Here is a 24,799-nt window from a genome sequence, read left to right on the forward strand (position 1 = left end):
TTACGGACGTGGAGATACCCAATATGTTTACTTTTTTATTTATTTCTTTTTAACAGAATAATAGCCGTTTTGTCTTCATTGTCTATTAGTCATTTTAGTCATTAGTCATTAGTATTTTTTAATCTTTTGACCAATTGTCTTAGGTAGAGTCTCATTTTTGGCGTAATAAGGTGGGACATACGCCTTTTGATCACTTGGGGTTGCACTTTTTGTGATGTAAGGTGACAAAAATTGCTTTTTTTGACACTGTTTTTTATTTATTTTTTATACGCGCCAATACCAAATATATCTATTTTATTTATTTTTTTCTATCTTTATTTTACACTTTGCCTCCCCCATAAGGTCAATTCACTATATATTTTTTTCTCTATTGATTTCTCCTGTAACTGGGACTGACATAGTAGCCCCAGGTACAGTGGAAATACACCCCCAGAGAGGCTCTACAGCAGTATACTGTGCTGTATAGCCTCAGTGCAGGGCTGATCGAGGTCTATGGAAGACCAGACAGCTCCTGTACTCTCCCGGCCCCAGCGGTCACATGACTACCGGGCCGGCCCAGGAAGCGGCATAGCACTTCCTGATCTGTATACAGAGGGCTCGTTGAGCGCTGTGTATACAGAGATCTAGAAGGCAGGGACACCTGGGAACTGTCTCTGCCTTCTCTTTGGGTTGCCCCCCACTCGGCAGCTGCAAGATTAGTATGCAGCTGCCATCTCTGAATGGACGTTCCAGAACAAACATCCACCCATAGGTAGTTTATATCCTATGGGCGGATGTGAAGTGATTAAAGGAGTTGTCCACGTTCTGGCTACTACTGACCAATGAATTTGTAAGGTGACTATATGGCACTTACTAATACAGCCTTTGTTGAAATTCTGTGCCATTTTCTATATTTCAGAAGGTATGCTTCCTTGTTTGCCAAGTCTTTTTTGTTGTCCACACAGAGGTCTTGTTCATTAAATGCTGCTGATAGAGGGTCATGTGACCTGGAAAATCACCTCCATGTGATGTCTCCTCCATTCAAATACACTGCACCTGCCCGTTCACTGTTGGGAGTTTAGTGCAGTTACAGTGTGTTTGAATTGAGAAGACTGAATTATGTGTCTGGTCACATGACCCTCCATCAGCAGCCATCTTATGAACAGAACCTCTATGAGGACAGCACAGAAGATTTGCCTAACAAGGGGATTTGCCTAACAGAATACAACAAAGGATATATTGGTAAGTGCTGAATATTCATTTTACCTATACATTGGTCACAAGTAGCCAAAAAGTGGCCAACCACTTTAAAGGGGTTGTCCCATCTTGGACATTTAGCGCATTCTGCCAGGATATACTCCTAATGTCTCATAGGTGCGGATCCCACCTCTGGGACCCGCAACTATCCTTAGAACAGAGTATGCAAAGCACAGGGGGGGGGGGCGCAAATGCGGCCGCCCTCCATTCATGTCTATGGAACTGCTGAAAATATCCGAGCACTGTTCAGCCCCATAGAAGTCAATGGAGAAGTGGCCGTGCTTGCGCGGTGTGCCCTCCAGCACTTTGCAGGCTCCATCATTAGGATAGGTGTAGGTCCCAGAGGTCCCACCCCTATAAGACACTGGAGTATTATCCTAGCAATACGCCCCTAATGCCCTTGATGGGATTTAAAGAGGACTTTTCAGCGATTTTTTTTAATACCTTTCTTTGCCTGGTACCCAGCAACCCCCCCCCCCCCCCCCCCCCGATGCTGCCACCCTGCCTGTTTTTTTTATTTTTATATCGCTTATATGCCCCGCTGTGCCCCCCTGCTGTTTTCCCGCCCAGTATGTCAATACTGAGCATCGGTACAGGGAGGAGGAGACGCCAGGGTTTCTCAATCACAGCAGAAAGCGCCACAGCCAGGGAGAAAAAAAAAGCTCACCTTCTCACTGGCTGTGACGCTCTCCGCTGTGATTGGATCGCGGCACAGCCAGGGAGAAGGAAACGCCCATTAAGGTACCCTGGCTTCTCCTCCTCCCAGTACCGATGCTCAGTATTAACATACTGGCCGGGAAAACAGCAAGGGGGCACAGCGGGGTGTACAAGCGATATTTAAAAAAAAACAGGCAGGGTGACAGGGTGGTACAGAATGGTATTTAAACTGAACAAAAAAAATAAAATAATCAATGGAAAGGTCCTCTTCAAAGACTGGCCTATTTTGGGGCGTGGCAAGTGTCTGATCAGTGGGGGTTCAACAGGCAGGACTTCTACTGATCTTGAGAATAGGGATCTCATGTCCTCCATCTGAATGAGCAGAGGTCAAATATACACATGCCACTCTATTTAAAACTTATGAGACTGTCAAGAACTGAATTCATGTATGTTAAGGGGTTAACAGATCTAAAATAAATTATAAATTAGGTCGACATTCCTTGATTTCTTTTCCTCCATGTTGCAAATGCTGCTACAGTACCTAGGCCCCTATTACATCTCAATCACAAGACTTAAATTAAGTAATTTCAGCAAATAAAAGTTCTTATACATCGGACTACGTTAAAAATCAGTTCTTACCAGCGCTGGAACCCAGGTGACTTTCTTTTTGTCCCCAAAATTTAAGGAAACACAGACAACCTTCCCTAGTAACTCATCTCCAGGTTTGTACTCTTCCTCATCTTCATCGCTCGATGATGTGGATGACTCGTCCTCTGGACTATAAAATACAAAAATAGTAGTGTAAATGTACATTATGAAATGGTTTATCTCATTAAGACAACCCTATTTCATATTTCCTGTCGGGGAATATACAGTAGATGTCATAGTTATTTTTTTATTATTAAAAACCTCATGACCAAGCTATAGTCCAGAATCACATGACCCAGTTGTACAAGAAAGCAGTAGCACATCTATAGAGCTGACTGCTGGATTTAACCGAAAGCTGTATTGAGTGAATGGAGAGGTGGTCACACATGCACACTACCTCCAGTCACAACTGTACTCGGGGAGCCCTGTTCTCGTGACTGCTGGGGGGGACCCCAGTAATCATACACATACCACCCTACTTTTTGGATAGTCAAGGAGGGACACTTACGGCTCATTGTGTGAAAGATCCAATCACTGGCTGAGGCGGGTCAAGGATACGGCCAGTGATTGGCTGAGCAGAATTTCACAGCCATTTCCTTGTTGAGACATTAAAATGACGTGCGTGCAGAGGGGACCTTGCACAGTCTGAACTGTAGCGGCAGGGGATCAGTAAGATGGTTATAAGTTGTTATTTTTTATTTTTATCTTTTTACAGCATGTGTAGAACCTTGTACAGATTTATTCTTGAACTGAAGTACTCCATATCACAAAAATCTTATGATTATAAACAAGCTCCAGGGTGCACAAAGTAAGGGCTCATGCACACAGCCCTTGGATGTTTTGCAGTCCACAAATTGCGAATCCGCAAAACACGGATATCGACCATGTGCATTCCTTATTTTGCGGCACGGAAAGCTGGCCCCTAATAGAACAGTCCTATCCTTGTCCATAACCTGGACAATCATAGAATACATTCTATTTTTTTGCAGAACGGCCATGCTGACATATGGAAACGGAATGCACACAGAGTCATTTAAAAAAAATTGCGGGCCCATTGAAGTTCAGCGTATAGCTTATATATAAAAAAAAGGACACAGAGAAAAAAACTCTCCTATAAATCTATTAACCCATTACCAACCACCTAACGTCGGTCGGGTATTTAAAGATGGCGCCTGCTTACGAACGCAGTGGGCATTATAGCTGGTGTGTGCCTGCTGTTTTAAACACCCAGGGCTAATGTATCCAATTGTGGAAAATGTTGATTGCACACATTTAAAGCCTCAGATGCCATGGTCAAATATGACTACGGCATCTGTGAGATAAAAAAAAAACAGGAATGCAAGTTTTTTTTTTTTTTTTTTGGATTAACCCTTTCTGTTACCGCAGTACGGCGCTGGAGCAATAGTTAAACATGGCGCCCGCTCGCACCATGCTGGCCCCACATTGCCACAAAGGGAATGTTTTAGGGACGAAACCCGTAAAACGGTGGAGGAATTTTCAAATTCCACCCCATTTGGAATTTTTTCCCTGCTTCCCACTACATTGTATGCCATATTAAATGGTGGTATTAGAAAGTACAACTTGTCCCGCAAAAAATAAGCCCTCATATGGATATGTGAACAGAAAAATAAAGAATGTACGGCTCAAGGAAGATAGGGAAGAAAAATGAAAAGGAAAAAAAAACTAAAAAACTCAGGTATCCAAGGGATTAAAACACAAGAAAACCTATACATATTATGTATTGTCATAATTGCATGGACCAGGAGAATGTCAATAACAGGTCAGTTTTACTGCATATGAAACGTTGTAAAAACAAAACCCATAAAACCGTGGTGGAATGCTGTTTATTTTTATTCCACCCCATTTCAAGCCCTCATACAGCGATAAATGTAAAAATAAAAAAGTTATGGCTCTGGGAAGGCAGGGAGTGAAAAATATAAACACAGAAAATGGCCTGATCCTAAAAGGGTTAAATAATATCATATTAAAGGGGTTGTCCGAGTAATGGAAAAAAAAAGATATAGCACTGTAAATCTGATGGTCAGCGATATATAACTAAGCTAAGCAAGTTTTAGGCAAAAAAATAACTATTTACTCATTTCCCTGGTTCTCTTCTGGCCCTTTGTTTACTTGCAGAAACAACAATCAATGCCCCTCCCCCTGTACTGCTAAGGGAGCGTATACAAGTACTGCAGTGAGTGACATGCCTGCCTACTGGAAGACTCAGCAGCATGTTGGATGTGTAGGACTACAAGTCCTAGCTGTACAATGACACTGCTAATACACACAGGATCTTCCCCCTACCTGCAATGCTCTGCAGAACTTCTTTTTCAGCTCCTGTGCCCAGCATTTGTCTCCTCACTGCCTGCAGCTACACAGTAAACACTTCAGCCCTGAGTCTGTGCAGCTGAAGGGGTTAAGAATCCTGGGAGAGAGCAATAAGCAGCAGACGGCAGTGCAGGGGGGCGTGGCCAGCACAGTGACATCTAGTGTACAGATCTCTCAGCCTTGTGCACCAACATTATCAGAGCAGGGAGAGAAGCTGATATCACAGGTCATGTGACCCTCAGTAAAATGTGAGAAACCAGCCACTGGAGATAAAGGGAGTTAGGCTACTTTCACACTTGCGGCAGAGTGAACTCTATCGCCAGGAACTGCTTGCCGGATCCGTCAAAACGTATGCCAACTGTAGGCATTTTTAAGACTGATCAGGATCCTGATCCGTCTTACAAAGGAATTGAAATGCCGGATACGTATTTCTGGTGTCATCCGGAAAATCGGATCTGGCATCTATTTTTTTTTTACCTTTTTTTCAGTCTGCGCATGTGCAGACCAGGAGGGCGGATCCGGCATTCCGGTATTTTGAATGCCGGATCCGGCACAAATGCATTCCTATGGAAAAAAATGCCGGATCCGGCATTCAGGCAAGTCCTCAGTTTTTTGGGCCGGAGATAAATTTGTAGCATGCTGCGGTATTAGCTCTGTCCTGATCAGTCAAAAAGACTGACCTGAAGACATCCTGAACGGATTGCTCTCCATTCAAAATGCATGGGAATAAAACTGATTAGTTATTTTCCGATATGGACGCCCCTAGTACAGAACTCTATGCCGGAAAAGAAAACCGCTAGTGTGAAAGTACCCTTAATTGGAAAGCGGCTACATTTGCCTAGTTAGAAACATCAGTTCTATTCCTAAACGATTTTATTAATACACTGGTGTAACCACACAGCTAAAAAATAGAAGAAATGAAAGAAAGTCAACACAAAATAATAGTCCACTGCTTATAAAGTGGACAGGGCTCCAGATGGCAACCAAAATGGTCGCCAATGCGACTTAGAATTGAATTAGAATTGCAAAATGGCGACAAGACTTTGTAGTCTTCTTACTATTTGCGCCTAGACCTCCGCTGTTCTGCCTCTTTAAGAAGAAAGAGCTTTCATCCAGCAGACACGCTGCGGATCCGATGAAAGCTGTCACGGCACCGGACGGGGTTAAAAGCAGAGTGTGCCTGGCGTGCATGCTGTGCCTGCGCTCCCTGGACTTTGTGTGGCTATCATGGCCCATAAACAGGTAGGAACTAGTGTTAGGGACCACTCATAAAGGCCACCTTGACGTGGCGAGTGGCTTATTATGCTTTGGCCAAAATGTACACCAATGCCTCATCCAGCATAGAGGCAGGGCAGAGTGCTGGTTGCAGAGTGCTATTGCATTTGTGTTTTTGAGTTTGTATATGTATTTCGCCATAGCGATGTGCACCTGCATACAGGGTTGTGCTGACTGAATCCCCCACATTTTTTCTTTGTAGTATATATTGGAGGCGTGGCGATCTCCATGCAGTCATGCACACCTGACCAGTTAGTCTGCCCTGGAGGCTGGTTTTAAAGTCAGTATGAAACTGAGTCTACTTTTATAGTGCCTACCAGTAGCCATTTGGCTCCAGGAGAAGTATATAGTGGGCTCAGCATGCATGTTGGTACTTGCATCCCTGGATCCGATGAAAGCTGTCACGGCACCGGACGGGGTTAAAAGCAGAGTGTGCCTGGCGTGCATGCTGTGCCTGCGCTCCCTGGAATTTGTGTGGCTATCATGGCCCATAAACAGGTAGGAACTAGTGTTAGGGACCACTCATAGAGGTGACCTTGACGTGGTGAGTGGCTTATTACGCTTTGGCCAAAATGTACACCAATGCCTCATCCAGCATAGAGGCAGGGCAGAGTGCTGGTTGCAGAGTGCTATTGCATTTGTGTTTTTGAGTTAGACACGCTGCAGATGTCTGCTGGGTGAACATACGCCCCTCACACTACCCGGCATAGAGGATAGGCGTGGCTTGGGTTCCCTCGTCTTGGGCTCCTGTCTGCAAGGATTCTGCTTCCTGCCAGTTTAATTTACATAGGTATTGCACTAAGGAAAACGGTCTTTTTATTATACCCTCCCCTCGGCCCCATCAGCTAACTTTATGGCTGTCACCTCCAGCGCTATTCCCCCATGTTTTACATCCTTATCTCAGCTGCCTCTGAGCAGCAGCGCGATGTAGTGTCAGACATGGCGCTGCTGGTCTGTGTAGCAGGAGGAGGGGTAGGCTGGGAATCAGCTGTGAGCTCGTCCTCCTACACAGCAGCCCAATGTGTACCTGTACACCGCGCTGCTGCTGGGGAGGACTGTGCTGGAGCTGAGATCCTGAGGAACTAGGTGAGGATTTAGAGTTATTTTGTTTAACTTCCTTTGAGAGGACACATAGCTGCATATATAGTATATAGGGGGGCACATGGCTGCATAAATAGTATATAGGGGGGCACATGGCTGCATAAATAGTCTATAGGGGGGCACATGGCTGCATAAATAGTATATAGGGGGCACATGGCTGCATAAATAGTATATAGGGGGCACATGGCTGCATAAATAGTATATAGGGGGCACATGGCTGCATAAATAGTATATAGGGGGCACATGGCTGCATAAATAGTATATAGGGGGCACATGGCTGCATATATAGTATATAGGGGGGAGGGGGCACATGGCTGCATATATAGTATATAGGGGGGAGGGGGCACATGGCTGCATATATAGTATATAGGGGGGCATCTGGCTGCATAAATAGTATATAGGGGGGGCATCTGGCTGCATAAATAGTATATAGGGGGGGCATCTGGCTGCATAAATAGTATATAGGGGGGGCATCTGGCTGCATAAATAGTATATAGGGGGGGGTCTGGCTGCATAAATAGTATATGGGGGGGGGGGGCACATGTCTGCATAAATAGTATATAGGGGGGGCACCTGGCTGCATAACTAGTATGTAGTTATGCAGCCATATGCCCCTCTACATACTAGATATGCAGCCAGGTGCCCCACCTATTTACTATTTATGCAGCCATGTGCCCCCCCCCCTATATACTATTTATGAAGCCATGTGCCCCCCTAGTACAGTGAGGAATAGAAGTATTCGAACACCCTGCGATTTTGAAAGTTCTCCCACTTAGAAATCGTGGAGTGTCTAAAATTCACAATGTAGGTGCATTCCCACTCTGAGAAACAGAATTTAAAAAAAATTCAGGAAATTGCATTGTATGATTTTTAAAGAATTTATTTATCATAACATAAGTATTTGAACACCTGAGAAACAGCAAGAATTCTGGCTCTCAAAGACCTGTTACTGTGCCTTTAAAAAGTCCACCTCTACTCCACTCATAATCTAACTTAGTAACACCTGTCTGAGCTCTTTAAGGACACCCACAGTCAGTCAGACGCCAACTACTACCATGGACAAGACCAAAGACTTCCACAAGGCTGGAAAGGGCTATAGGGCAATTGCCAAGCAGCTTGGTGAAAATAGATCAACTGTTGGAGCAATTGTTAGAAAATGGAAGAGGCTAAAGACGACTGTCAGTCTCCCTCGGACTGGGGCTCCATGCAAGATCTCACCTCGTGGGGTATCACTGATGATAAGAAAGGTGAGGAAGAGAGCTGGGACCACAGTTTCAAAGGTCACTGTCGGTGGAACAGCCGTCACGGAAGGTTCCCCTGCTCAAGTCATCACATGTTCAGGCCCGTCTGAAGTTTGCCAATGACCATCTGGATGATCCAGAGGAGGCATGGGAGAAAGTCATGTGGTCAGATGAGATCAAAGTAGAACTTGTTGGTCTAAACTTCACTCATTGTGTTTGGAGGAAAAAGAAGGATGAGTTAGGCTACTTTCACACTAGCGTTCGGGTGTCCGCTCGTGCGCACCGTTTGAAGGGGCTCACGAGCGGCCCCGAACGCATCCGTCTGGCCCCAATGCATTCTCAGTGGAGGCGGATCCACTGAGAATGCATCCGCCTGCCAGCGTTCAGCCTCCGCTCCGCTCAGTGAGCGGACACCTGAACGCTGCTTGCAGCGTTCGGATGTCCGCCTGGCCGTGCGGAGGCGAGCGGATCCGTCCAGACTTACAATGTAAGTCAATGGGGGCGGATCCGCTTGAAGATGACACAATATGGCTCAATCTTCAAGCGGATCCGTTCCCCATTGACTTTCAATGTAAAGTCTGAACGGATCCGCTCAGACTACTTTCATACAGTTTTAATGCAGACGCATCCGTTCTGAACGGATGCGAACGCCTGCATTATCGGAGCGGATCCGTCTGATGAAACATCAGACGGATCCGCTCCGAACGCTAGTGTGAAAGTAGCCTTACATCCCAAGAACACGATCCCTACTGTGAAGCATGGGGGTGGTAAAATCATACTTTGGGGGTGCTTTTCTGTGAAGGGGACAGGACGACTGCACTGTACTAAGTAGAGGATGAATGGGGCCATTTATTGTGAGATTCTGAGCAACAACCTCCTTCCCTCAGTCAGAGCATTGAAGATGGGTCGTGGCTGGGTCTTCCAACATGACAACGACCCGAAGCACACAGCCAGGATAACCAAGGAGTGGCTACGTAAGAAGTATATCAAGGTTCTGGAGTGGCCTAGCCAGTCTCCAGACCTAAATCCAATAGAACATCTTTGGAGGGAGCTGAAACTCTGTGTTACTCAGCGACAGCCCCGAAACCTGACAGATCTAGAGGAGATCTGTGTGGAGGAGTGGGCCAAAATCCCTCTTCCAGTGTGTGCAAACCTGGTCAAGAACTAAAGGAAACATTTGACCTCTGTAATTGCAAACAAAGCTTCTGTACCAAATATTGACAATGATTTTCTCAGGTGTTCAAATACTTATGTTCAGCAGTGCAAGACAAATTCTTTAAAAATCATACAGTGATTTAGTGATTTTTTTCTTTTTTATTCTGTCTCTCAGAGTGGGAATGCACCTACAATGTGAATTTCAGACCCCCTCCATGATTTCTAAGTGGGAGAACTTGCAAAATCGCAGGGTGTTCAAATACTTACTATGCTGTATTAACTAGTATATAGGGGGCACCTGGCTGCATAACTATTATATATAGGGGGCATAACTAACATATAGGGGGGCACCTGGCTGCATAACTATTATATATAGGGGGCATAACTAACATATAGGGGGGCACCTGGCTGCATAACTATTTTCGCCGGCCCCATAGAAAAACTCCTTGACGTGGAATAATAAAAATGACAAAAAAAAGAAAACGTAAAAAATGTATTTTGAACAAAAACATAAGGTCAACACAATTCATGTGTTGACAACATTTCCTTTAACTTACTAAGAATGTACATTATGGCAACTTTGCTAATATTAGTGTATTGTATTTTGGAAAACAGTGCACACCTACTGTATTAACTTTTTCACTACCGGAGTTTTTTTTTCGTTTTTGCGGTCTCATTTTTCTTCCCTATCTTCCTTGAGCCATAACTTTTTTTTATATTTCCGTTCACATACTGTAGCTGTATGAGGGCTTATTTTTTGCGGGACAAGTTGAACTTTCTAATGCCACCATTAATTATGGCATACAATGTAGTGGGAAGCGGTATATAAAACAAAATAAAAAAAAATCACCATATTCTGACCCCCATAACTTTTTTATACTTATGTTTGCTTAGTTGTATAGGGGCAAATTTTTTGCGGGACAATCTTTTATTGATACAATTTAGGAGTGTGTGTGACTTTTTGATCACATTTTGATACATTATTTTTTTAGGTAAGAGAAGCAATAAAAAAAATGGCAAATCGGCTTTTGACCCTTTTTTCCGTTACGCTAATCGCCGTATTGGAAATGTAAAAAAAGATTTTAATAGTATGGGCATTTTCGGCCATGGTGATGATGGCCCATGATGTTTATATTTAGGCATGAGCAAAGCGACTTCGGATGAAACATCCGAAGTCTTTTCGCATAAAAATTTGTTTCAATACTATACGGAGCCAACGCTCTGTACTGTATTAGAATGTAGGTCCCATTGGCGTGCATGAGAAATACGGAAACATAGCACAGCAAGCTATGCTCTCTCCCTAGCTCAGAAACAGCATAGCTTGCTGTGCTACAGTAAGCTGTTTCTGTATTTCTCATGCACAGCAAAGGGAGTTACTGAAACAGCGAGCGCCCCCGGTGTTTCCCGGCTGGCTAGTGTTTGGGACTCTCTCATCTCGCCTTGGTAATGGCGAGATGAGACAACTCCTTTAACCTCCTAACAGATATTAAAATTGGAAAAACCCTCCAAAAAATGCAACTTTTTTAATGTAGATTTTTAATATGTGTCTGCAATAAATCTTGTTGGCACACAACTGAGGGGACACAATTTAATTTTTAACCCCTTAATGACAATGAATTTTAGCCTTAAGGACCGATAATATTTTCCCCCCCCAAAAGTCATAACTTTAATTTTTTTATTTTTCTTCCAAATTCTGGGGGGGATTAGTTGTAGGTTTTTTAGAAATCATATTGGGGTATATATAGTGTAGTAAATAACTTTTATTATTTTATTTTTAGGGAAAAAGTTTAAAAACAAAATTTTTTGCATTATTTTGTAGAATTTATTTACGGCGCTCACTGTGCGGCATGACTAACATTTCTATAACATTTCTACCTCCTAGGCCTAGGTAACCTGTTATTCCTTGTAGGAGGGACCAAGAAGTAGGCTGGCAGGGATTTGGAAGTGGTGGAAAGGGAGTGGTAGGAGATCGGTAAAGTATCACGTATTTTATATCCTGGATTCAAAGATAGTGGATCACCTATTTGGCCGAGTGGTGAAAACATGCTCTGAGTGCACACAGAGCTGAAAAAGTCAAGGAAGTATAAATATGCATAGTCACCACTCTAGGCAGTTTATTACAAGCAGAATAAAGGCAAACAAAAAAAGATTTTATATACAGTACAGACCAAAAGTTTGGACACACCTTCTCATTCAAAGAGTTTTCTTTATTTTCATGACTATGAAGGCATCAAAACTATGAATTAACACATGTGGAATTATATACATAACAAACAAGTGTGAAACAACTGAAAATATGTCATATTCTAGGTTCTTCAAAGTAGCCACCTTTTGCTTTGATTACTGCTTTGCACACTCTTGGCATTCTCTTGATGAGCTTCAAGAGGTAGTCCCCTGAAATGGTCTTCCAACAGTCTTGAAGGAGTTCCCAGAGATGCTTAGCACTTGTTGGCCCTTTTGCCTTCACTCTGCGGTCCAACTCACCCCAAACCATCTCGATTGGGTTCAGGTCCGGTGACTGTGGAGGCCAGGTCATCTGGCGCAGCACCCCATCACTCTCCTTCATGGTCAAATAGCCCTTACTTTCAAAGTTTTCCCAATTTTTCGGCTGACTGACTGACCTTCATTTCTTAAAGTAATGATGGCCACTCGTTTTTCTTTACTTAGCTGCTTTTTTCTTGCCATAATACAAATTCTAACAGTCTATTCAGTAGGGCTATCAGCTGTGTATCCACCTGACTTCTCCTCAACGCAACTGATGGTCCCAACCCCATTTATAAGGCAAGAAATCCCACTTATTAAACCTGACAGGGCACACCTGTGAAGTAAAAACCATTTCAGGGGAGTACCTCTTGAAGCTCATCAAGAGAATGCCAAGAGTGTGCAAAGCAGTAATCAAAGCAAAAGGTGGCTAATTTGAAGAACCTAGAATATGACATATTTTCAGTTGTTTCACACTTGTTTGTTATGTATATAATTCAACATGTGTTAATTCATAGTTTTGATGCCTTCAGTGTGAATCTACAATTTTCAAAGTCATGAAAATGAAAAAAAAAAAAAACTCTTTGAATGAGAAGGTGTGTCCAAACTTTTGGTCTGTACTGTATATATATATATATATATATATATATATACATATACAGTGGATATAAAAAGTCTACACACCCCTGTTAAAATGTCAGGTTTCTGTGATTTAAAAAAAAATTAGACAAAGATAAATCATTTCAGAACTTTTTTCCATCTTTAATGTGACCTATAAACTGTACCACTCAATTGAAAAACAAACTGAAATCTTTTAGGTAGAGGGAAGAAAAAATATAAAAATAAAATAATATGGTTGCATAAGTGTGCACACCCTTAAACTAATACTTTGTTGAAGCACCTTTTGATTTTATTACAGCACTTAGTCTTTTTGGGTATGAGTCTATCAGCATGGCACATTTTGACTTGGCAAGATTTGCCCACTCTTCTTTGCAAAAACACTCCAAATCTGTCAGATTGCGAGGGCTTCTCCTGTGCACAGCCCTCCACCACCATGCTGCCACCACCATGCTTCACTGTGGGTATGGTGCTCTTTTGGTGATGTGCAGTGTTGTTTTTGCGGCAAACATATTTTTGGAATTATGGCCAAAAAGTTCAACCTTGGTTTCATCATACCATAACACCTTTTCCCACATGCTTTTGGGAGACTTCAGATGTGTTTTTGCAAAATGTAGCCTGGCTTGGATGTTTTTCTTCGTAAGAAAAGGCTTTCGTCTTGCCACTCTACTCCCATAGCCCAGACATATGAAGAATACGGGAGATTGTTATCACATGTACCACACAGCCAGTACTTGCCAGATATTCCTGCAGCTCCTTTAACCACCTCCGGACCGCTGTACGCACAGACGCGTCCTGGAGGTGGTTGTTTCATTCCGAGTGGACGCGCCGGCGCGTCCTCTCGCGAGACGCGAGATTTCGGTCACAGCCGGCCCGCGCATGCGCATCGCGGGCCGGCAAAAGTTCGAGGAGAATTGCATCAGCAACCTGCCAGCCAATGATCGGCGCTGGCAGGTTGCTGATTTTTAAAAAATCGAATCACAAGCCAGATAACAGATCATATTAGTAAATATGATCTGTTATATGGCTTCTCTGCTCCTGTGCTGGTCCTTTTCGTCGGTTGGATCCAGCACAGGAGCAGACTGAACTGTGAGTACACCAAACACTACACCTTAGCCCCAGATCACCCCCCTGCACCCCAATTAACCCTTTGATCACCCCTTTGATCGCCCCTGTCAATCACTAGTGAAAGGAAAAAAAGTGATCAGTGTAAACTGTCACTTTTTTTTTTTCACTGGTATTGACTGATAGGTTTTAGGGATAGTTTAGGCCCCTTGGTTAGGTAGTTAGCGTCAGTTAGTGCCCACCCCACCGCACCGCACCGCAGTCACTTTTATTCGCTGATTAGCGTATCGCTAATCAGCATTTGTACTTTTATAGTATCTGTAAGTGATCAAAACTGATCACGGTCAGATCTATAATAGTATTAGTGTCACTTTAGTTCGCCCTCCACCCAAAACGCAGTGTTTGCCCGATCAGGCTTGATCGGTCGCCCACACGTGCGTTCACCCACACCCGCCCCACCGCAGTGACAAAAAATTATTATTTTTTGATCACTGCACATTCACTTTACACGCACTGCGGCGATAAAAAAATCAGTTTTGATATTTTTTATCAACCGCAGCGGCCTCCGGTACTTCGCTAGCCTCCCCTTTGTAAGACAGGTTTGCTTTTTTTCTTGGGTAGTCTCAGGGAATACCCCTAAATTTAGTAGTCCAAAATGTCAAACAGGGGGTATTCTTCTGAAGAGGCCTACAGGATTCTGACCCAGTCGGATGACGAGTGGGAACCCTCATCTGACGAATCTAGCGGGTCAGAATATGAACCTGTGGAAAGCAGTGGCTCTCTGACCCAAAGTCAGAGACCCGGACGAGGAGGTGGAGGTCCCTGGCAGCACCAGGCGTACCCGGCCCCGTGTCGCTAGACCACAGGTTACGCAGGATCCGCTTCAAGAGCAGCAGAGTGGGGCTGTCGCTGCCGGATCACGTGGTGAGGCATACACCAGCAGCGCAGCCCTTCCTGGACCTAGTACCAGCACTGCCGTACAACATGGTGAAGTAGCGAGCACCAGAAGGGCAGTTGAAGCTGGTACGGTGGCACGTGCAGTAGTTACCCCGTAGCAGCCACCGCGCAGACAGGCCCGTAGACCCCCTAGAGTCCCTGAGGTGCTGGCAAACCCTGATTGGCAGTCACCAACTTCAGCCGCACCTGTAGTTCCCCCTTTCACCGCCCAGTCTGGAGTTCGGGTTGAGACGGCTCAAATCGGTTCGGCCCTGGGATTTTTTGAGCTGTTCTTGACTGCGGAGCTCTTGGACTTAGTCGTGGCAGAGACCAACCAGTATGCCACACAATTTATAACCGCAAACCCGGAAAGCTATTATGCCCAGCCTTTCCGGTGGAAACCAGTCCAAGTTTCCGAACTTAAAATTTTTCTGGGCCTTCTCCTCAACATGGGCCTGACAAAAAAACATGAATTGCGGTCATATTGGTCCACGAACCCAATTCATCACATGCCCATGTTCTCTGCTGCTATGTCCAGGACACGATTTGAGACCATCCTGCGTTTTCTGCATTTTAGCGACAACACCACCTTCCGTCCCAGAGGCCACCCAGCTTTTGACCGGCTCCACAAAATTCGGCCCCTCATAGACCATTTCAACCAGAAATTTGCAGATTTGTATACCCCTGAGCAAAACATCTGCGTAGACGAGTCCCTAATACATTTTACCGGGCGCCTTGGCTTCAAACAATACATCCCAAGCAAGCGTGCCCGGTATGGGGTCAAATTGTATAAGCTCTGTGAAAGGGCCACAGGCTATACCCACAAATTTCGGATCTATGAGGGAAAAGATCAGACCCTGGAGCCGGTCGGTTGCCCTGACTACCTGGGGAGCAGTGGGAAGACAGTCTGGGACTTGGTGTCACCCTTATTCGGCAAGGGGTACCATCTTTATGTGGACAATTTTTACACAAGTGTGGCCCTCTTTAGGCATTTGTTTCTAGAACGGATTTGCGCCTGTGGCACCGCGCGAACTAGTCGCGTGGGCTTCCCCCAACGGCTTGTAACCACCCGTCTTGCAAGGGGGGAGAGGGCTGCCTTGTGTAACGAAGAACTGCTCGCGGTGAAATGGAGAGACAAGCGTGACGTTTACATGCTCTCCTCCATTCACGCAGACACGACAATCCAAATTGAAAGGGCAACCCGTGTCATTGAAAAGCCCCTCTCAGTCCACGACTATAATGCGCTCATGGGAGGGGTGGACTTCAATGACCAGATGTTGGCTCCCTATTTAGTTTCCCGCAGAACCAGACGCTGGTATAAGAAGGTGTCTGTATATTTAATTCAATTGGCGCTGTACAATAGTTTTGTTCTCTACAGTAAGGCTGGGAGAACAGGATCCTTCCTCAAATTCCAGGAAGAGATCATCGCGAACCTCCTTTACCCAGGAGGTTCCGTGGCCCCATCCACCAGTGTAGTTAGCCGTCTACACGAGCGACATTTCCCCAGTGTCGTTGCTGGTACCTCAACCCAACCGCCACCCCGAAAAAAATGTCGTGTCTGTAGCAGGAGTGGAATAAGGCGTGACACCCGCTATTTCTGTCCTGACTGCCCTGACCACCCTGCCCTATGCTTAGGTGAGTGTTTCCGTACACCTAGCATAGGGATTGCATCTCACAGGACAGGCACACAGGGCTATTAGGGCCCTTTTACTCACAGCTGCTGCAAACCTCTCCTTTCACCTGGGATAAAGTGCATAACGTACTTCGCCACATCTTTGGGCGATTTGCGCTTTGCACATTGTCCCATGGGGAAGGAGAGGTTTGTTCTATAAAGGTAAAAAAAACTAAACAAAAAAAAAATTACCGGTAAGTAAAAAAGTTTAAAAAGTTTAAAAAAAGTTAATATGTTCTGTTCTAAAGTTAATAAAGTTATTGCTTTGCGGCCTGGTTTTTTCTTTTTTGTTTTGTTTTTTTTACCTTCCAGGTGGACCAACCGATCGACTAGCTGCAGCACTGATGTGCATTCGGACAGAAGCATTGCGCTGCTGTCAGATTACACGCAAGTCGGTGTATGCGGCGCTGCAAGACGAGATTTCTCCTCTTCAGTAAAAGATATGTTTGCCGAGGCATATGAGCTGAGGAGGTGGCGGTGTTCATATACTTTGGCAAACACTTTGTATATATAAAAAAAAAAAATCCCGGCAATGATTTATTCATCCACATCGATTGATGTGAATGGAGAAATCGGGTTTGCCAGGGCATACGAGCTGAAGTGGGTATGGATGTTGGGCGGAGCTCCTATGTCCTGGCAGACGCCTTTCCCCTCCTTTTTCTTTTTTTGGCAGAGATTTTTTCATCCACATTGATCGATGCGAATGAAGAAATCTGTGCCGTTCATTTTTTTCTTTCAGCCCAGAGGCTGAACGGAAAAAAAAAATCTCATTACCTGTATGCTCAATATAAGGAGAATAGCAGAAACTCCTAATGCTGGGCATACATGTAATGATTGCGGAGACCCTCAAATGCCAGGGCAGTACAAACACCCCACAAATGACCCCATTTTGGAAAGAAGACACCCCAAGGTATTCGCTGAGGGGCATATTGAGTCCATGAAAGATTGAAATTTTTGTCCCAAGTTAGCGGAAAGGGAGACTTTGTGAGAACAATATCAAAAAAATCAATTTCCGCTAACTTGTGCCAAAATTTTTTTTTTTCTATGAACTCGCCATGCCCCTCATTGAATACCTTGGGGTTTTTTTTTTCAAAAACGGGGTCACATGTGGGGTATTTATACTGCCCTGGCATTTTAGGGGCCCCAAAGTGTGAGAAGAAGTCTGGTATCCAAATGTCTAAAAATGCCCTCCTAAAAGGAATTTGGGCACCTTTGCCCACCTAGGCTGCAAAAAAGTGTCACACATCTGGTATCTCTGTATTCAGGAGAAGTTGAGGAATGTGTTTTGGGGTGTCTTTTTACATATACCCATGCTGGGTGAGATAAATATCTTGGTCAAATGCCAACTTTGTATAAAAAAATGGGAAAAGTTGTCTTTTGCCAAGATATTTCTCTCACCCAGCATGGGTATATGTAAAATGACACCACAAAACACATTCCCAACCTTCTCCTGAGTACGGAGATACCAGATGTGTGACACTTTTTTGCAGCCTAGGTGGGCAAAGGGGCCCACATTCCAAAGAGCACCTTTCGGATTTCACAGGTCATTTAAGTACTTACCACACATTAGGGCCCATGGAAAATGCCAGGGCAGTATAACTACCCCACAAGTGACCCCATTTTGGAAAGAAGACACCCCAAGGTATTCCGTGAGGGGCATGGCAAGTTCCTAGAATTTTTTATTTTTTGTCACAAGTTAGTGGAAAATGATGATTTTTTTTTTTTTTTCATACAAAGTCTCATATTCCACTAACTTGTGACAAAAAATAAAAACTTCCATGAACTCACTATGCCCATCAGCGAATACCTTGGGGTCTCTTTTTTCCAAAATGGGGTCACTTGTGGGGTAGTTATACTGCCCTGGCATTCTAGGGGCCCAAATGTGTGGTAAGGAGTTTGAAATCAAATTCTGTAAAAAATGACCTGTGAAATCCGAAAGGTGCTCTTTGGAATATGGGCCCCTTTGCCCACCTAGGCTGCAAAAAAGTGTCACACATCTGGTATCTCCGTACTCAGGAGAAGGTGGGGAATGTGTTTTGGGGTGTCATTTTACATATACCCATGCTGGGTGAGAGAAATATCTTGGCAAAAGACAACTTTTCCCATTTTTTTATACAAAGTTGGCATTTGACCAAGATATTTCTCTCACCCAGCATGGGTATATGTAAAAAGACACCCCAAAACACATTCCTCAACTTCTCCTGAATACAGAGATACCAGATGTGTGACACTTTTTTGCAGCCTAGGTGGGCAAAGGGGCCCACATTCCAAAGAGCACCTTTCGGATTTCACAGGTCATTTTTTACAGAATTTGATTTCAAACTCCTTACCACACATTTGGGCCCCTAGAATGCCAGGGCAGTATAACTACCCTACAAGTGACCCCATTTTGGAAAGAAGACACCCCAAGGTATTCCGTGAGGGGCATGGCGAGTTCCTAGAATTTTTTATTTTTTGTCACAAGTTAGTGGAAAATGATGATTTTTTATTTTTTTTTCATACAAAGTCTCATATTCCACTAACTTGTGACAAAAAATAAAAACTTCCATGAACTCACTATGCCCATCAGCGAATACCTTGGGGTCTCTTCTTTCCAAAATGGGGTCACTTGTGGGGTAGTTATACTGCCCTGGCATTCTAGGGGCCCAAATGTGTGGTAAGGAGTTTGAAATCAAATTCAGTAAAAAATGACCTGTGAAATCCGAAAGGATGCTCTTTGGAATATGGGCCCCTTTGCCCACCTAGGCTGCAAAAAAGTGTCACACATCTGGTATCTCTGTATTCAGGAGAAGTTGAGGAATGTTTTTTGGGGTGTCTTTTTACATATACCCATGCTGGGTGAGATAAATATCTTGGTCAAATGCCAACTTTGTATAAAAAAATGGGAAAAGTTGTCTTTTGCCAAGATATTTATCTCACCCAGCATGGGTATATGTAAAAAGACACCCCAAAAAACATTCCTCAACTTCTCCTGAATACAGAGATACCAGATGTGTGACACTTTTTTGCAGCCTAGGTGGGCAAAGGGGCCCATATTCCAAAGAGCACCTTTCGGATTTCACAGGTCATTTTTTACAGAATTTGATTTCAAACTCCGTACCACACATTTGGGCCCCTAGAATGCCAGGGCAGTATAACTACCCCACAAGTGACCCCATTTTGGAAAGAAGAGACCCCAAGGTATTTCGTGATGGGCATAGTGAGTTCGTAGAACTTTTTATTTTTTGTCACAAGTTAGTGGAATATGAGACTTTGTAAGAAAAAAAAAAAAATCATCATTTTCCGCTAACTTGTGACAAAAAATAAAAAGTTCTATGAACTCACTATACCCATCAACGAATACCTTAGGGTGTGTACTTTCCGAAATGGGGTCATTTGTGGGGTGTTTGTACTGTCTGGGCATTGTAGAACCTCAGGAAACATGACAGGTGCTCAGAAAGTCAGAGCTGCTTCAAAAAGCGGAAATTCACATTTTTGTACCATAGTTTGTAAACGCTATAACTTTTACCCAAACCATTTTTTTTTTTTACCCAAACATTTTTTTTTTATCAAAGACATGTAGAACAATAGATTTAGAGCAAAATTTATATATGGATGTCGTTTTTTTTGCAAAATTTTACAACTGAAAGTGTAAAATGTCATTTCTTTGCAAAAAAATCGTTAAATTTCGATTAATAACAAAAAAAGTAAAAATGTCAGCAGCAATGAAATACCACCAAATGAAAGCTCTATTAGTGAGAAGAAAAGGAGGTAAAATTCATTTGGGTGGTAAGTTGCATGACCGAGCAATAAACGGTGAAAGTAGTGTAGGTCAGAAGTGTAAAAAGTGGCCTGGTCTTTCAGGGTGTTTAAGCACTGGGGGCTGAGGTGGTTAATCTTGCTGTAGGCCTCTTGGTAGCCTCCCAGTCCAGTTTTCTTCTCGTCTTTTTAGCAATTTTGGAGGGACGTCCAGTTCTTGTTGTGCCATATTTTCTCCACTTGATGATGACTGTCTTCACTGTATTCCATGGTTCTCCTGACTGATACCTTTTAACAATGAGATCCCTCTGATGCTTTGGAAGCTCTCCGTGGACCATGGCTTTTGCTGTGGGATGCGACTAAGAGAATTTCAGGAAAGACCAACTAGAGCAGCTGAACTTTATTTGGGGTTAATCAGAGGCACTTTAAAGAGGACCTTTCACCTGTATAAACAATGTTAACTGAGTATGCTGCCATATAGAGCGGCACCCGGGGATCTCACTGCACTTACTATTATCCCCGGGCGCCGCTCCGTTCTCCCGTTATAGGCTCCGGTACCTTTGCTTCTTAAGTTATAGTAGGCGGGTCTTCTCTTGTCCTGTGGGCGTCTCCTTCTCCTAGGCTGCTGCGCTGGCCAATCGCAGCGCACAGCTCACAGCCTGGGAGGTTTTTTTCTCCCAGGCTGTGAGCTGCGATTGGCCAGCGCTGCAGCCTAGGAGAAGGAGACGCCCACAGGACAAGAGAAGACCCGCCTACTATAACTTAAGAAGCAAAGGTACCGGAGCCTATAACGGGAGAACGGAGCGGCGCCCGGGGATAATAGTAAGTGCAGTGAGATCCCCGGGTGCCGCTCTATATGGCAGCAAACTCAGTTAACATAGTTTATACAGGTGAAAGGTCCTCTTTAAATGATGGCAGGTGACTCCTATTTAACATGATTTTGAATGTGATTGCCTAATTCTGAACACAGCTACATCCCCAGTTATAAGAGGGTGTGCACACTTATGCAACCACATTATTTTAGTTTTTTTGGTTTTCTTCCCTCCACCTAAAAAATTTCAGTTTGTTCTTCAATTGAGTGGTACAGTTTATAGGTCACATTAAAGGTGTAAAAAGTTCTGAAATGATTTATCTTTGTCTCCTTTTTTTACAGCACAGAAACCTGACCTTTTAACAGGGGTGTGTAGACTTTTTATATCCTATGTATATAGTGCCATTTATCATGTAGAGAAAGTTAATACAAGCCACTTACTAATGTACTGTGATTTAATTTTTCCATCACATTATACATTGCTCGTTTTCCATGGTTATAACCACCCTGCAATCATCAGTGGTGGCTGTGCTTGTACACTACAGCATCTCTGGTGGCTGGGACCGTGGGAGAGCACCTAGGCAAGTGCTTTTTTCTATAGTGTGCAAGCACTGTCACCATGTCACACCGGTGACAGGTTTGAGAAGGTCTGAAAGATTATCTGCCCATTAGTGATCTGACAGCATCTTTTGGTTTCACTTTGTCTGTGTGTTGCTTGTATGTCCATGCCTCCTGTTCAGGTGTGGATCATGTGACCTTTACCTCCCCCTATTTAGTTTGACTTCACCCATCACTCCTTGCTCTGGATAGCTTCATTTGGTGTTGGAAGAGCTGAAGTGTGGTTCTAGTTGAAGTCCTGATCATCCATCATCCTTAGAAGTTAAGTGTTCCGCTTGTTGTGTTTTGTATTTCCCCCCCCCCCCCCTCAGTGAGACGCTGATTCCTTCACCAGGGAAGGAGCGGGTTGTCTCTGCCCTGTCATTAAGTCTAGGGCATCTGAGGGCCACCAGGGTTTTCTAGGTTCCTGTGTATGGGCATCTCTACCATCGAGAGGTGCCCATACGGATAGGAGTTATGGTCAGGAGCAGGGTTTCATAGGTGGTGACCCTTTTCCTTCCCTAGCGGTGAGGCCTAGTGTCTTTTCCCTTCCGTCTTGTTGTCTTTTGGTGTTCTTCCCTACTACATCCGTGACACACCACTTCTGGACTGCAGGGTGGTCGTAACCATGGAAACAAGCAGTATATAATGTGATGGAAAAATGAATCAAGCAAGTAAAAGAGGCAATATGGGTAATAACAATACATTTGTAAGTGCCTTGTTTTAACTTTCTCTACATAATAAATGCTATTTGCTGAAGTGACACAACACCTTTAAGTACTTTTCCCACAGCCCAAGCTGAGCTCAGGCAAAACAGTTAGGTGGTTAAGTGGGCTGCCTGCTACTGAACTACACTAGGTTCTACCTGGTATTATTTACACCTACTTTTCTGAAATGAAAAGTGGCCGAACAAGTTAAAGACTTAGGGCTTTTTCACACGAACGGATGCCGTGCGCATCATCCACAGCGTGATTGAAAGCCAAGCCCCGCTCCGGACAGCAGAGACACAGAACATTAACATGATTGATAATGCTCCGTGCCTCTCCGGAATCTTTTTACTACAAAACCACAATGGCAACTTTATCTCACTGTGATTTTGTAGTAAAAAGGTCACAGAGAGGCACAGAGCATTATCAATCATGTTAATGCTCCGTGTCTCTGCTGTACAGAGCGGGGCTTGTCTGTCTTTCACACAACCGATTACTCGCACGGCATCCACTCGTGTGAAAGAGCCCTTAAAGCGGATGTCTCTCATCAGCAACTGGCAATTATCATGTAGAGGAAGTTAATACAAGATACTTACTAATGTATTGCGATTGTCCATATTGCTTCCTTTACTGGCTTGAGTCAGTTTTCCATCACATTATACACTGCTTCCTTGTAATCCAGCAGTAGTGGCATGCTTGCACAATATAGGAAAAGGTGCTAGCCTCTCTGATAGCTGGGACCATGGGTCTGCTCATAGGCCGACACTTTTTCCTATAGTGTGCAAGTATGGGCACCGCTGCTGAATTGCAGGATAACCATGGAAATTAGCAGTGTATAATGATATGGAAAAATGATCAAGCCAGCAAAGCAGGCAATATGGACAATCGCTATACATTAGTAAATGCCTTGTATTAACTTTCTCTACATGATAAATGCCATTTGCTGAAGTGAGAAAACCCCTTTAACCTCTTACAGACACAGGGTGTCTAGGAACGTCCTGATGTCCTGGTACTTATCGTAATTGGATGCTTGCTGAAATCAATCAGCAGGCACCCTGGGTCAATGCTGAGGATCCGTATCGGCGATCGCTGCGGATTAACCCCTTTTATGCCGCTACTGGGTTTTTGTTTGAGGGAGCCCATCTAGTCCCGCGCTGCTGTGGCGGGGACTCGATGTCTCAGAAGGCAGCCTGATGCATGGGGACTCGATGCCTTGCACGGCATCAGGAACTGCTTTCTACGGGAGCCGAGGAGATCCAGCCTCAGGCTGGATCTCCTAGGCAACCTGTTTGTGTACTACTCACTGTAGTACACGAACAGGCAATGCATTACAATACAAATGTATTGTAATGCATTGAACAGGAGATCAGACCCCCAAAAGTGAACTTCAGATATAAAGTAAAGAAAAAAAAAGTTTTGTTTTAATAAAATTAATATAGTAATAATATTAATAAAGTAAAAAAATAAAAATAAAAAAAATGAACCTTTCCCCTTATTATAGAATAAAAAATAAATAAAAAAATAAACACACATATTAGGTATCGCCGCGTCCGTAATGACCGGCTCTATAAATATATCCCATAATCCACACTGTCCGATAAATACCATAAAAATATATTTTTTAAAACGGTGTAAAAAAAGTGCAACACCAGATGGTCAAAAAGGCGTATGCCACCCAAAATAGTACCAATCTAACCGGCAACTCATCCCGCAAAAATTTAGCCTCTACCTAAGCCAATCGCCCAAAAAATAAAACTCTCTCTCAGAATATGGAGCCACTAAAACATAATTTTTTTTGTTTAAAAAATGCTGGTATTGTGTAAAATGTAAGTAAATTAAAAAAAGTATACAAATTATGTATGACCCGTCAGGTGAACACCGTAAATAAATAAAAATGGTGTAAAAAAAAGCATTTTTTTTGTCACCTTACATCACAAAAAGTGTGTAATAGCAAGCGATCTAAAAGTCATACACACCCCAAAATTGTGCCAATCAAATCGTCATCTCATCCCGCAAAAAATCATACCCTACCCAGGATAATCACCCAAAAACTGAAAAAACTATGGCTCTCAGACTATGGAGACACTAAAACATTATTTTTTTTTGTTTCAAAAATGAAATCATTGTGTAAAACTTACATGAAAAAAAAGTAGACATATTAGGTATCGCCACGTCTGTAATAATCTGCTCTATAAAAATATCACATGACCTAACCCCTCAGGTAAATACCGTAAAAATAAAGAAAATAAAAACGGTGTAAAAAAAGCCATTTTTTGTCACCTTACAACATCACAAAAATTGTAAAAGCAAGCGATCATCTCATCCCGAAAAAAATGAGCCCCTAAACAAGACAGTCGCCCAAAAAATAAATAAAACTATGGCTTTCAGAATGTGGAGACACTAAAGAAAAAATATATTTTTTTTAAATGCTTTGTTATGTAAAACTGAAACAAATAACCAAAAAAAGTAGTCACATTAGGTATTGTCGCGTCCGTGACAACCTGCTCTATAAAAATACCACATGATCTAACCC

The 24,799-nt window shown here is 43.5% G+C and overlaps 1 protein-coding gene across 1 annotated transcript in view; it reads right to left on the reverse strand.

Annotated features, from left to right (window-relative positions):
- The window catches only part of ARID4B (AT-rich interaction domain 4B), a 557,657-nt gene that overhangs the window by 293,323 nt on the left and 239,535 nt on the right, over positions 1 to 24,799 (reverse strand). The window contains exon 8 of the mRNA XM_040429305.1: positions 2,533 to 2,671. Within this exon, the coding sequence (XP_040285239.1) occupies positions 2,533 to 2,671 (139 nt within the window). The remainder of the gene's footprint in view (positions 1 to 2,532; positions 2,672 to 24,799) is intronic.

This window comes from Bufo bufo, chromosome 4 (genome assembly GCF_905171765.1).
Source record: "Bufo bufo chromosome 4, aBufBuf1.1, whole genome shotgun sequence".
NCBI classification, from domain to species: Eukaryota; Metazoa; Chordata; class Amphibia; order Anura; family Bufonidae; genus Bufo; species Bufo bufo.